A 15,858-nucleotide genomic window follows, 5' to 3' on the forward strand; every position below is an offset into this window, starting at 1 on the left:
TTTTAAATTATGTTGATGTTTCTTTGAAGACCACTACTTAACTTTGTTACATCAGCAATGTGATCAATGGCATTTTTTATGTTGAAAGCAAAATGTGTTGCCAAAATAGACATTTTCCTCTTTTTCTAGATTTTTCACCAGAAGTCATGGAATACATTATCCTTTCTGGAGAAACTGAAACAAGTAACTGTTTAGAAAACATAAGAAGCATCAGGAGCTCATTATCTTTAACTTGTTTTTTATTTGCCTTTTATTTTAGAGTCATGAGTTTGCTTGTTTCACTAGTACAGGTGAAAATGACAATGAAATGGCATTTATTGTTTTGCCATTCCAACATTTATCTTTTTTTCTGATAAGGTTAAGTGAGTCAGACTGTCAGTAATGTGAGCTAAAGAGAAATAAATGAAAAGGTGCTTCATGTCTTATAAGTAAGGGCAACAAAAGGCAATTTTGTTATTTTTCACAGAGTACAGAATGAAAGAGAAAAGTCAAGCCAGTTGAAAAAGGAGTTCACTTAAAAGAATGAATGATTCCCTAGGTAGGAGATTAGTTGGAAAGAAAAGCTGCATTCACATTGAGCTCTCTTGGCCAAGGTTGAGAACCCTTACTCAAGAGATTACACCCAAGGTGCACAGTGATAGTACAAGTGAAAACCTAGCCCACCTGGAGATGAAATTTGCATAGGAAGAGTTGTACAAGTCTTTCTGTTTGGCTTTTCAGAAATTCTTTTGTAGAGACTTCGGTGGACTTTGTTGGGCAGTGCTTTGATAACGTTCTTCATTTAACACATCTGGTCATTTCATAAAAGTTGATATTCCCTGCTTTTGTTTCTGGAGCTAATGAATATTTATGCAATTTCCTTCTGCTTTTTAGCCTAAATAGTTAAAATCTTTGTCACCAAAGATACAAAGATGATGTCATCCTATGGTAACAGCACACATTTGTATAAAGCAGGTCATTATTAGGGCATTCACTTGTCCCTGAAAGATGCATTTAAAAACACTAAGGTAATCTTAATCACTTGCTTTGAAGATCTCTTGCCGACTTGTCATTTTTAGTTTTATGATGTGTAACATTAAGCTCTTTTACTTTTTCATAAAAATGGGGAATGCCATTACAAGTAAATCGTTGTGTCACATTATCAGAGTACCAGTATATTCCAGTTTAGTGTTTATATTCATTATGAAGCTAGGCATGCAGTAAACGATTTTGTCCTTGCAGATAAGCTGTCTTCATCAGTTTAAATCAGTGCATTCAACACAAATGATGTGTTTGCATTGTAGTGTCATGTTGTAAGAATGGAAGTATAAAATGTTTGTGTTTGGAATCAAATGTTTCTTATAAAAAGTCCTTAAAAATATGGCAGCAATGCATCCATTTGGCACTACCCAGTAAATAATTTTAAAGAATCAGGGGGATGGAAGAAATAGCCCAATGCTCTTTATAGCAAGAGTCTCAAACTCCGTTCCTTGCAGTGTTGTTTGAAGTACATAACCACCATACTTGAGTAAAACAAGAGAAACATTTGTGAAAGTAAAATTTGTCAATGAGGAAAGTACTCAAGAAGAAGTTTTAAAATACTTGTACAACAAAGTACTTGTACAAGTAATTGTAGGATGTCCCCCAGTTATATATCTATCTATCCATCCATCCATTATCCAACCCGCTATATCCTAACTGCATGGTCACGGGTCTGCTGGAGCCAATCCCAGCCAACACAGGGCGCAAGGCAGGAAACAATCCCCGGGCAGGGCCCAGCCCGCCACAGTCTATCCATTCATCTTTTTTCAAAACTTGCTTATTTAGAGTAGTTTTGTGGGGAAGCCTAAGTTCTAAATAACTCAAACCACCTTCTTGTTGCGTATGATTTGTATTACAGTCACTAAAGTGTGAGAGATAACTGCAACTTTAAGCACTGAAATTCAGTGTGAACGGATGGGGATTTGTATCCAGATTCAGTGAGGTCAGTACTAATAAGAGAGGTGTACAGGCTTTCCCATTGTTAAGAAGAAGCTAATCGGTTCCTTAAATCCCTTTTGTAAAGCAAATTTTCATAATCTTCACATATAACTACAGTTAATTTAAATGGAAAATTTTGTGTTCCCTGGCCCCAGAAATGATTTCCATTTTTGAAATGAATTTAGTTTATTAACATTAGTCATAAAAAACAAGTAATTTTTAATAAAGCACCTTAACTAGACTTTATCACATCTAGTTTCTAATTGAAGGGAATGGCCTTTTTTCCCTTGGTCTTTTCTGGCTGTTTCATGGTCTGTTTTGAAGCTGTGATACCAAGGATAATGCAACAAGATGTGAACATCACACGTGAAAGCGTGAATGATTTCAGCGAACGCATTGCCATATGTCATTACAGACTGCAGATTAGCCCCACCCTGTTCAGCAGGTTGCCATGAGGACAGTGTCTGAACACAGCAGCATCAACTATGGAGATAAGTGAGGCTGGGATTGCATGTTGCCAATGTCCAGCACTGACCCAGGCTGCTGTTATTGAGCGCGACAGCATTAGCTGTGGGAATAACTGAGACTGGGATTGGGCTACTCCAATCTTCTAGCCCTGCCTCATTATGTGCTCTGCAGAGAGATATACTTAGAAAGAATGCGTAGATGACTGGGAGTTGGCACTAGCCCAGACTCTTCATATAAGTGAATTTCAGTAAAATATATTTTACAAAATTGACTGAGTAAAGTATTTTGCTTACTTGAGTAGACCGTTTGTTATGGTTTAATATTACGGTACAAAATGTGTTCAGCAATGAAAGTAGCCAATTGAATTTAAAAATATAGTGAAATAAAAGTAAACAGAAAAAGTTATGCTCAAAAGAAAGTAGAACAATTCTCAAAATATACTCAAGTACAGTAATGAAGTATTTGTGTTACATCACTATACAACATTGGTTCCTTGAGTGCCACGGTGGGTACACATTTTCCTTTCAGCCAATTTCTTAAATAAAAGCCAATAATTTTTGCTAATGGATAATACTTTTTTTAACTTTAATTCCAGTTTCCCTTGCTTGATAAATTACAAGAACATATTTTTTCTCTTTTAATCTTAAATGTCAATTTCAGGTTTTTTTTTTGTTTTTTTTTAATCTTATATTTTAATAGTTTAGCATACGTTATTCTGCATTTTCTAAAATGAACCATTTGTAAATACCAAATTAGTTGTCAGGTCTTACTTAAATTCAAAACTGAAATCTACTGTTTACATAAATGTTTGTACCACTTTTCATAGGTAAAACCTCCTCCTGACTCATATGCAAAGCTGTTTAACTCTGAACACCACTGACTTAATCCTATTGTTGCCAAAAATGGTGGCATAACCAATATGTCGATATTTGTACAACTTTCACATAACAGTTAATGACCTGTGACAAGCAACTAATTTTGGATTTAAAAGTTCTTTTTTTGTGATTGTTAGCAATAAAATAGAAATATAAAGTATTTTTGAAATCCTACAGCGCTGAATGCTTTTGAATGTCACTTGGGAAAAAAAAAAATTATTTGGTTCCGTTACAAGTAACCGTAAGCTCCTTGAGTTATAAATTTGTTTTCAATTGGAAAGCAAAGCGATTAATTAAAAAAATGAAACATTATTAGAACAAACAAGCAGTATTTTCTGTACTGTCTGCATAAGGCAAACTGCCTTCGTGCATTTAATCAGCTCTCTTCAGCTGGTTTGGTAAAATATACTACTTGTTTAGCTAAAAAAAATGTCAGTTTTACTTACTGCCAGGTGCAACAGGGTCACTACTTAAGAGAAGTGTCTCTAACTATGACATTACTTTTAGCTTCTTCCAAAAAATGCTGCAGTGTTGCCAGTGGGATATTTTCTTTCTGCTGGATAAACATTTTTTTTTTTAGTAAATGCTGTCATCTGCCTCTTTGTGTGAAGTTAACCTCCCACTGAGATGATGGTGTTTCCAGAAAAAGCCCATTAAGATCTGTAGGTGGGTATTGATCACTGCTTAGAATTCTGTAAGGGGCACAATGATATGACCTTCAAGTATGTTACTGATTTTGAATGCTGATTTAACTTCTTATGGAAAAAATATGTGTCTGTTAAGGCACTGGAAGGCAACATATCATTGGAGCAAGATTCTCTGGTATTAAAGGATCATAACTAAGTTGGTCTATTGCTGAAGGCATGGCTTGTAAGGTGTGTTGGTGTTACTTGGTTCAGACTAAATGTTTCATGACTGCATGGCTCAATTAATTTCAACAAGACAGCACTGAGATGTTAAATTGTTGTGATGGGCCACCAGCCAAGCAAGTATGTGAACAAGTGCCATGAGATACCTCACTAACAAGAGGTTTACCCACTGACTCAGGGATGACAGGCCAATAATCTCTTAATTTCAGCAAAACCAAGGCACTGATCATAGACTTCACGAAAGATAAGAAAGACCACATAATTATCTGCAGAGGATGGGGTGTTGTTAAAAGGATGAGCAGTTTTAATTTCTTGGAGTGACATTCTCTGATGAACTGTAGTGTACACAACACATTTTCAGTTTTTGTCAAAAAGGCTAAGCACCTCTACTTTTTAAGATGTTTGAGGGCAACTCAGATTTCTCCATCTGTCCTCACAAACCCCTATAGGTACACAATAGAGTCCATCCTGACTGGTTTCATCACATCCTGGTATGGTACTAGCTTGACTCAAGAGTGTAAAGCACTGCATGGCATAGAATATTATCAGCCCCCAGCTGCCATCTATGCAGGGCATATGTTACACTTTCTTTTTCAGTGAAGCAAACCGTACAATTAAAGACCTTGGCCATCTGGCAAAAGGTACAGGACCATTAACACTTGCATCAGTAGATTTAGAGACCGATTTGGCCCACAATAACAAATATTGAAAGAAATTTGGTGACTTTTACACTGTGAAGGTGTACATTTGTGGGCAAAGCTGAGTGACTAATGGACTCACTCACTTGCCAACAAAACAACAACAACAACATTTATTTATATAGTACATTTTCATACAAACAGTAGCTCAAAGTGCTTTACATAATGAATAGAAAAATAAAAGACACAATAAGAAAACAAAATAAATCAACATTAATTAACATCGAATAAGAGTAAGGTCCAATGGCCAGGGGGGACAGAAAAAACAAAAAAAAAATCCAGACGGCTGGAGAAAAAATAAAATCTGTAGGGATTCCAGACCATGAGACCGCCCAGTCCCCTCTGGGCATTCTACCTAACATAAAAACACGATCTCTCATTTAGTTAAAAAGCTGAAATATGGCAGAATGGTGCATCTAGGGCAGTAGGTATCCAACAAATTAAACAATAGAAAAATGAAATGTCCCAAAATCTCAAAAAACACTTTAACTGATTTGGTTTCAATTTGATGACATTATAAAAAAAAATTAGTTAAATGTTTTTTTATTTGTCATTATTTGTTCGTAGTAATTCTTTAGTGAGTTGGCTTTTCCTAGGGACAACATTTTTTTTTTTTTTTTGGCTCAATGCTGAGAAGTGATTTCATGGAGTCATGGACCTGGTGGTGAGTAAATAGAGTGAAGTATCCTGCCCAGGAAAAGATAGATAGTGGTGAACTATGAGGAGTTTTGAACTGTGAAATGCACAAGATTGTAAATGTTGTTTCGCCCAAGCTTAGTTAAGGAACCCAACCTCAACCAAATCCACCCCATACAAGGTGTTTTTCTCTTTTCACCTGTTGTTTTCATTACAATTCTTGAATTGGTCAATTCACTGCAAGGGCCAAGCAAATTTTCAGGTTGTAAAAGTCTTGTCCATTTGTAATACTATATGTTCAAGTAAAACTTGATTTAGTGTCTAGACTTTGTGTAGATATTGTTTTTGGCATGTTTTGCATTGAGCTTTCGATAGCATGAATAGACGAGTTAAGGGAATAAAGTGTCCTGCACAGCAAAGAGAGACTAGGTGGCGTTGTCTGTGGAAAAATGTCAAAAATGCTTTGACTGAGTTGATTAAACTTTGGTGATGGGAGAACACCAAGCACAGTATTGATATTTACTCCATTTGGCACTCATAGTACGGCCACTTGTCACAAAGCAATCCTAAACTCATTCAAATAGATGTTCTCAACTGTGAACTTGAAAGGGGACCCTACCTTCTGCTCTCTAAAATATTTTATATCTACATTCAGTTTTACACCAGAAGATATGTTTGAGTGAAAAAAAAAACAAAAAAAATCCAAAATCGTAAACTTTTAATAATGGAAAGAATATATGATAAAAATTCACATTATTCCTACTAATTACCTCTTTCAGTTCAAAAGAATACACTGTTCCTGTTAAACAATGTTTTGCAATGACCATCAACAAAACCCAATGTCAGTCAATAGGGCAACCAGTAATTGATCTCTGGCAGAAATGTTTTACTCATGTGCGGTAGTATTTATCATTTTCAAAAGTAGGTAGTGTGCCAGTGAACTAATTAATATTAGCCCCTGGTTTTAGAAAAAAAAAGTATAAATATTGTATTTGATGTCCAACACAAAAAAACCAGACTGTGCCTTTAACTCTCTTTATTTAACAAATTAAGGAAATTGGCTATGATCACCTTCAGAATAGTTCTCTTTTGAGTTAACACACATCTGCTTATGATACTGCCAAAGTTCCAAGCAATTTCGCAGATCATTTTCTTAAAAGTTTCTGAAGATCTCCGTTGTCTTTGCTTTCACATCTTCTACCAACATGGTGGATTACCATTTTTATGTAGCCATTTAAGGATGGGTCTATTGTGACATTGAAAGGACTCGCACAGTCTGCAACAGTACTCAAATAGCTTGTGGCATATAAGTGATGACTGATTGGTATTAATGTGTCCAATGTGTACCAAGAAAACATTCCAAGCATCATTACAGTACCACCACCAGCTTGGACTGTTGACACAAGGCAGTTTGGGTGCATGTATTTGATGCCAAATTTTGACTTTTCCATCAGCATACCTCAGCAGATATTGAGATTCATCAGACCATTTTTCCAGTATTTAACTGTCCAGTTGTGGTGAGCCTGTGCCCACTGCAGCCTCACAACTTTCTGTTCTTGGCTGACAGAAGTGGAATCCGACATGGTCTTCTGCTGTTGTAGCTCATCTGCCTCAAAGTTCACTGTGTTGTGCATTTTGAGATACTTTTCTGCTCACCTCTGTTGTACAGAGTGGTTATCTGAATTACCATAGTCTTTCTGCTGGCTAAAACCAGTCTCACTGCTCTTCTCTGACCTTTCACAACAAGGCATTTCTGTCTGCCTGACAGAACCAGACAAACTGAACTTTTTTGTTTTTCTACTTTATTCTGAGTAAACTCTAGAGATGGTTTGGCATGAAAATCTCAGGAGATCAGCAGCTACAGAAATACTCCCCATCTGGCACCAATCTAAATGATGAGATCACATTTTTTCCCCCCATCCTAGTGTTTGATGTGAACATTAACTGAAATGCCTGACCTATAGTTGCAGTTAGTTGCATGAGTTTATACCATGATTAGATAATTGCATGGATCAGTACAAGTGTTTCTAATAATTTGCTCAATGAATATGTATCATTTGGTGCTAGGATTGAAAAAAATGGTTTTGGAACAATCAGGGAGATCTAGAAAGTTGAAACACACGTGCCTTTCTGATAAAGATTTCAATAACAGCCTTGTAAGCTCTGTCACTAGCATAGGCAGGCATATACAGTATAAAATCCCAAGGGATGTCACAAACATAATAGTAATGTAGTGTTCTGTTGCTTTAATCATGGACTACAGAACTTCTTGTTGGTAGGTAGGAATGAATCATCTTTTCATGTTTATAAATGTTTTATGGTGGCATTAAATAAATTGCATAAATAGATATGTGCCTGTCATAGCTTATATATCAACTACAAAAAGATGTATTCAGTATCTGCTTTAATAGAGCTAAATGATTTCCGACTAAGAGAGTGGGGTGGCACTGGTAATGTGAGAAGATAATCTGTCAAGATTGACAGCTGACATGGTGTTCAGCTAATTAAATCCCAGCCATAAAATCAAAACAGAGATATGCTAGATTCATTTTGAATTGATGTTTTAGTATAATTGGTTTCAATTGTATTTGAAAATCTTTACATAATACAGTTTGTGGAGGTCATCAAAGACTGTAGTGGTTTTAGTTCAATATGTGTGCAAATAGGCTTTAATGTTTCAAGTACAAATGTGCACTAAGGATCATATTTTGTTGTATTTATTAGTGTATATAATAGTGGAACAACATCGAACTTAAATTATTTCCTTTTTGCTGGAGTGTTTAATTATGAGAAGTCATTCTCTATTGAAATCCACATGACTTCTTTTCTCCTTATATTAGGTTTAACAACTCTGTGTGACTAAAATGCATTTCCCGAGGTGATGGGGTAAACAAGCTGATGTAAAGAAAAACCTCATTGAGTAAAAAAAATAAAATCAGTGTAGAGCTTTAAGTGCATCTCTGAAGATTGGACAGGTTGTAAAAAACCTTGCCGCACATTCCAATTAGCTTTGCAAAACAGACGATGCTATTCCTCATCAATTTTGACTGAATCTTTACTCAGACATTGCTCTGTCACAACGCTAAATGTAACCAGTTTATCGTTTAATAATGGAATGTAGTCTGATGCTTTCATAATTGCAGTGCTAATCATAATTGCAGAGTTAAGCTTGGGAAATGTAATTATTTCAGAAATTAAATGAATAATACTATGAATAATGATCAGAATAATGTTAGTTTGCAGATGGAGATGTGGCATGTTGTAAGTGTCAAGTGTAATTTGGCACTGTTTCAGCTTACTATGCACAACTCTTTAGGAAATAATGACAAAAACGTGCTGTTGATATCAAACAGTGGCTGATGCATATGTCAGGCTGATGTGAAGAAAATTAACTGAACTGGGTTCTCTAATTCTCCTTTATTGTCATTTTTGTCCATTCATATTGAAAGCCGGCTTTCAGTCCTTTGCTAGCCCTTTTGGGGAGGTAATTGTTTAAAAACATAAATACATTATTTTTCTGTTTTGTCAAATTTGGACATTTTAAATGCAGAAGTAGCCTGATGGCTTTTCTTAGAATAGTTGTGATGTATGTTCAAGAGAGTTAAATGTAGTTGATCAAGGTGAACCACAAAGGATGGTCAAAATTGACTGAGGCATAAGTGATCCACTTGGGTGTGTCCAGTCTCATTTGTGCAGAGAATGATAAATTCAATGTTAAAGGAAATTATTACATTGGAATATGTATACTGTAGTGTATGTAGCTGACACTTGTAGAGGGGAAGGATTACAACAAGTAGATAAAAACAGGACCAAGACGTGGGTGGGAGTAGGTATGCATGGAGCCAATGCTGAATGAAATAACAATAGAAATTATGTTTAATGATAAAGGAAACTTAAAGCAGCTAATGTGTAATTCCAGAAGCCATAGATGACACTAGTGTTCAGGTCTAATTAGAGTAAGCTCTGCTAACCTCTTATTTCTGTCTTAAATTGACCCCTTTTCCTCTCTTAATCCTATTACCACTAAACTTGCTGTCTATTTTAGCAGGTGTGGAGGTTGTCTAAAAATACTTGAGAATAAAGTCTGGTTAATAAGCAGTTTCATCATCACTACAATACAGTGGAACCTCGGTTTGCGAGTATCTTGGTTTACGAGTGTTTTGCAAGACGAGCTAAAATTTTTAATAAATTTTGACTTGATAAACGAGTGAGGTCTTGGAATATGAGTAGTATGGATACGCTTTGTCTGCTGAGCGTCATGTGATCACAACTGAGCTGATGGTTCTTGTCTCTCTTTCTGTCTCGCATGTGTTTGTGTGTGTGTGTCTCTGTCTCTCTCATATCTCCTATTCTCCGTCTGAGTCGGTGTGCCTCACTCATATAGTCAACATCCGTACGAGCGTATACTGTTTATTACAGCATTGTGACTGCGTGTGTGCACGCGCGCGTGCTGTGACGTGCGAGTCCTCGTCTTGTGCCCCAAAACACAAAGCTGAGTCTCAGTACTTGAACAACACCAGCTTAATTCAGCTTGAAACAGCAACAGCACGGTTATTTATTTTAGCAGGATCTGCCACTCTCTTATACACAGACACAGCAGTCAGGCAGGCTCGTTGCCAAGTAGTACTGTGCCCTGCACATTTATAATGTTCCTTGTATTTACCCATCGGCGGCAGGCGCTTATAGCATGTCCACGATCTTTTCGTATTCGCTTTTACGGCAAACTGCTATAGTGGTGGGATACTGCGATTGCTTTGGGACACCGTTCCGCTTGTCGTTCCGTTGGGTTGAATCCCACAACAGTTTAGAAACACACTCACACCAGCCATGATTCTTTTTAAAGGTAAAGTGCAGGCTAATTTGTTTTATGTATTTTTACTTTATATTTTGTATTAATCATTTTTATATGAATAGTTTTGGGTTGTGGAACGAATCATCTTAGTTTCCATTATTTCTTATGGGGAAATTCACTTTGATATACGAGTGCTTTGGACTGCGAGCATGTTTCCGGAATGAATTATGCTCAAAAACCGAGGTTCCAGTGTATTTATGAACAACCAAACCTTTTAAATCTGTCACTATGATAAAATATCATTCTTGCTCCCCTTGCTTTATTTTAGATGAGAATAGGACCGTAGATTTTTTTTAGTTAAATTAAGTGCTCTCTTTACATTTACTGACTATACCAGTAATTTACAAGTAAACTACTTAGACAAAGTCATGTGTGAACAAAGTTATAGTCTATTGTTCTGGAAAACATACAATGACAATTTTCCCAAGGTTACCTGGCATAGTTTGGTATCAACAGGAGTCTTAAATTGCTGGTATGGAACTAGATGGCAGTGATCATGGAACAGTTAAACTACAGGGTGGGCCATTTATATGGATACACCTTAATAAAATGGGAATGGTTGGTGATATTAACTTCCTGTTTTTGGCACATTAGTATATGTGAGGGAGGAAACTTTTCAAGATGGGTGATGACCATGGTGGCCATTTGGAAGTCAGCCATTTTGGATCCAACTTTTGCTTTTTCAATAGGAAGAGGGTCATGTGACACATCAAACTTATTGGGAATTTCACAAGAAAAACAATGGTGTGCTTGGTTTTAACGTAACTTTATTCTTTCATGAGTTACTTACAAGTTTCTCTTTGTTTACAGCCATTGACATGTCGCAGAGGTTAACACGTGAGGAGCGGATAGAAATTGTGTTGATGTCTGGTGAATGCAGTAACCGGGTCATTGCAGCAGATTTCAATGCAAGACACCCTACGAGACCACCCATCTCCCATGCTACAGTTAGCAAACTGCTTGCTAAGTTTCGTGAAACTGGTTCAATGTTGGATTTGCCAAAATGTGGACACATGAAAACTGTCACTAATGAAGAAACATCAGTGGCTGTCCTAGCTTCATTCAGCAAGAGCCCACAGCGTAGCACTCGCCGCATGTCACTGGAGAGTGGCATTAGTCAGAACATCCCTTCGGCGGATATTAGCTACTCACAAATGGCACCCTTATAAACTCCAGCTACTGCAGCATCTCAACGAGGATGACCCAGATCAGCGCACTGAATTTGCAGAATGGGCAAAACAAAAATTGGAACAGGACCCTCAGTTTACGCAGAAGATTTTGTTCAGTGATGAGGCAAACTTTTATGTGAACGGTAAAGTTAACAAACAAAACCACCGCTATTGGTCTGACACTATACCACATTGGATAGATCCCTCCAAGACTGTTGGAACAAAAAAATTGATGGTATGGTGCGGTATATGGGGTACAAAGATAGTGGGGCCATTCTTCATCAATGGAAACCTCAAGGCCACTGGATATGCGAAATTGCTACATGATGATGTGTTTCCCTCTTTATGCACTGAAGCTGGCACGTTCCCTGAGTTTTTCCAGCAAGATGGTGCACCTCCACATTATGGGTGTCAGGTCCGAGCATTCCTAGATGAACAGTTTCCTGGAAAGTGGATTGGTCATCGTGGGCCAGTTGAATGGCCCCCAAGGTCTCCCGATCTGACCCCCTTAGACTTTTATCTTTGGGGTCATCTGAAGGCAATTGTCTATGCTGTGAAGATACGAGATGTGCAGCACCTGAAACTACGAATACTGGAAGCCTGTGCTAGCATTTCTCCTGCGGTGTTGCTATCAGTGTGTGAAGAGTGGGAGAAGAGGGTTGCTTTGACAATCCAACACAATGGGCAGCACATTGAACACATTTTATAAGTGGTCAGAAACTTGTAAATAACTCATGAAAGAATAAAGTTACGTTAAAACCAAGCACACCATTGTATTTCTTGTGAAATTCCCAATAAGTTTGATGTGTCACATGACCCTCTTCCTATTGAAAAAGCAAAAGTTGGATCCAAAATGGCCAACGTCAAAATGGCCACCATGGTCACCACCCATCTTGAAAAGTTTCCCCCCTCACATATACTAATGTGCCACAAACAGGAAGTTAATATCACCAACCATTCCCATTTTATTAAGGTGTATCCATATAAATGGCACACCCTGTACTTCGAAGAGGCCGGGGCGATGAAGTCTAACTCAGTGAGCTCGGTCAGCTTGGTAGTTGGTTTTCATACATCACCATGGATTGTGTGTTTTGCAAGATTACTTGTTTCAATCTGTTCATCTGTTGTCTTTGCTCAGAAGGCAAAAACGGTGGGAATCAAACTTTAGACTTCAGGAACTTCACGTTTTTGTATGATTTAACGGTCCCTAATTTGATCACCGCCACTTGGGAAAGATGTGTAGCTAAGAGGAAGTGGGGCATCTCTCTAAGCAATTTTCCAAGCTGATGTATCAAGAAGGAAACCATTAATTCTAGCCTGCCTTGAGCATGGGAAAGGTGCTATATAAATAAAATATATTATTATTATTATTACCATTACATGACACTCTGCACGGTCTGCTTCAAGGGTGCTTCCATGTTAGTAATTTAGAAGCCTTTTTTTCACCAATGAAGAGGGTAATGCAGTTAGGTCACCATTGGAGTTTTGTGCAGTCTTCAAGAACAGTACAATTACAGTTGCAGGCTTCTTTGGTTTCTGACTGCTTTCTATGTCAATCTGCTCTTTTTCAGTTTCCTAATCTTTGTAACTTTTAAATCCATCTGGAATATTATTGTAGTCATAGCAGTAGTAGTATTTGTAACTGAATTACTACAGCTTACCAGCATATTTCTATTGTGTAAAAACATTTTTGTCATCGGTGTTAATGGACATTTTTCAGGCAATTTATAATTCTGGTCCACTTGTCATTCCCAAATGCCATTTTCCCATGAAACAACTGACTCATCATGATACGTGAGAACAGAGAGAGTGATCCCAACACATTTGAATTATTAACTGTGGAGTTTCCTGCACTGTGAATGTGTGTGATGAAGGCTAGATTTTGAGATTTTATTATGCAGTATGTCTGTTTTCTGTCTAATAAATTAGAATGATTGCATACTCTGCAACAAATATAAGGTGAAAAATGAGTCATTTTTGTGTTCAAAAATTTAAAACCATTGCTATTAATTAAGCAAATTGCAATGTAAATGCGCCATGTCTAAATATTTTCGCCCTGCCAGGCACACAGTTTCACTGCAAGCAGTTGTGCCGGCAAAATAAGACACTTTTAATGCTTTTATTTTTCTTTTGTTCTTTTTTTATCACACAGGTGTCTAAATGCATGTACTTACTGTAAAACAAGACATGCCCGAGGTGAACTAGCAAGTTATCCAATCGATGAATTAGTAGAAAGATCAAAGCAGTCTTTTCTAGGTAAGTGAACAAAGGCATGATTCAATAAGTAAAGTGCCAATTCAGAGTTAACTGTAAATAGTCATTTTAAAATTTCCTGTTAGTTGAATGTTTTCTATTGTCAAAGTAGTTTTTATACCTGCCTGATATATTGTACATGAACCAGTAGTATGTGTTTCTTAAGGAAAATTAGATATTTACAGATGGTTAACTGTAAAGTGGCTCTTTAAGGAGGAAGAGTGTTGCCCTTCAATAAGACATTGATGCTTCCTACTGACTAAAATTGCTGAAATGGAAATTCAGGTCTTTTGTGGCTGTTGTGCACATTTAAATAAGCTTGGGAGTATAAGAAAATGCTGGGAAGAGGCTAAATCTTTGTTTTGTGTGCAAGACTTACATTCACCAGTGGATTCCCAATAACATTAGCAGAAATTCAGTACAAATAGTTTTATTATGATGAGTGAAATTTTCCTGCTATTTTGTTTTGAATTTTAATATTGTCCCTCACTAATGATGTAGAAATGCATAAGCACATAAACAGAGATACAGAGTTTCTTAATGGTGGTGTGAATATTAACTTGCTTGCTGTTTTTAGTTTTCAAAGGTTTGCACAGAACATGAAGCCATAAAAATGATATTTGTATGAGTGTATATGTTGCATAGCGTGGATATTACTATACTTAATTATCCTTTGTACTTTGTGTTCTACCACACATATGTAATATTAAATCAGGCACATCAGAAAAATCTTTGGTTTTTTTTTTATATGAATTTAAGAGCACATTGTGACTCTGACTGTAAGAAAATGACATATTAATTTAAAAGTAAACTATTTGCCCTGTCCTGTAATTAACCTTCAGCTTGCATGTCTGAGGCTGAGAATAATGATTTCTGTCATATAGTCAAAAATATATAGTAAGTGAGGTGTTGTTTTTAACAGTCACCAGTGGTGAACAAGAGCTTTTCAGCTTCGTGTTCCATTGAATTTGGAGTTTGTGCAGGCAAATAGTACAGTATACCTGCTAACCATGTGCCTTTTTACTCCTGTTTTTGGAGTGCTCTTTGGTCCCAGTTAAGGTCCATGGCAGAATAAAACCTATTTGATTTATTGCTGCTTTATGCACACCACATATTTGTTCTTTTGAAGGCATGAATCTTTAACGTTATGTGTCCCATCTTTGCTGCATAGTGATAGAACTAACAATCAGCTGGACTCTCCCGGAAACAAACCACTCACAGGGTCTCTGGTAGAGCTGGTTAGCTCCTGGGTAAGATATAAACCAAAAATAAATACATGTTACATGATTTTAAAAGAACTCCTGATCCTGCTGCCAATTGCAAATTATTGTTTAGTTTACAAAAATGGTGTATTCCTCCCCTACAGGTTAAACACTGTCACCCACACTGCCCCCTGCTATGGACAAAAACACAAGATCAAGATCATATGTTACCTGGATGGTTGGTTTTCCTAGTATCTACTTGGGGCATGCACCATGAACGGTTTACATATTTTATACTTTAACACTCTTCTCCAGTTAAATTTACCATCCCAAGTAAAGAACATCCTTTCTTCAAAAAACATTGCAACTGAGAACTGAGTTTAGCTCTCTCACAGTTTATAAATGCTTTACATTTCAGACAATGCAGATGAGTATTCTTCAGTGATGGCTACTGGCCAGTAGTGGAGTAGAAGAGGGTGATGATGCAACACTCATGCTTCATGGACATTTGCAGTAACACAACTTTAAAAAAAAAAAAAATACTTCAAGTGCAATCAGATTTTAATGAACATGTAAATTCCTGTTTTTCTGTAAGGAATGGGTAGGGAATAACAAATCAAAGTTCTTTAACACCATACTCTTACTCTACTCTGATTTTGTCATCATTGCATATATTGTATACTAATGTGCTGCATAGTTAGAAATGATTTAATAGGTACTCAAGCTCTCACCATTAGAAAAGCTCACACTGACATCATAAGCTGTGATTTTATGTAGCCAGCATCACTTATGGTCACATATCCCACAACAGCAGTACTATGCAGATAATGACAGCACAGTCTCTCCCTTTTGAGGCCAACTTACTGTATACTTTATA

At 36.9% G+C, this 15,858-nt stretch overlaps 1 protein-coding gene across 1 annotated transcript in view; it reads left to right on the plus strand.

Moving 5' to 3' along the window:
• The window catches only part of cdkal1 (CDK5 regulatory subunit associated protein 1-like 1), an 821,501-nt gene that overhangs the window by 235,613 nt on the left and 570,030 nt on the right, over window positions 1-15,858 (plus strand). Inside the window, exon 8 of the mRNA XM_039736195.1 lies at window positions 13,679-13,782. Coding sequence (XP_039592129.1) covers window positions 13,679-13,782 — 104 coding nt within the window. The remainder of the gene's footprint in view (window positions 1-13,678; window positions 13,783-15,858) is intronic.

This window comes from Polypterus senegalus, chromosome 15 (genome assembly GCF_016835505.1).
Source record: "Polypterus senegalus isolate Bchr_013 chromosome 15, ASM1683550v1, whole genome shotgun sequence".
In the NCBI taxonomy this organism is placed as follows: domain Eukaryota; kingdom Metazoa; phylum Chordata; class Cladistia; order Polypteriformes; family Polypteridae; genus Polypterus; species Polypterus senegalus.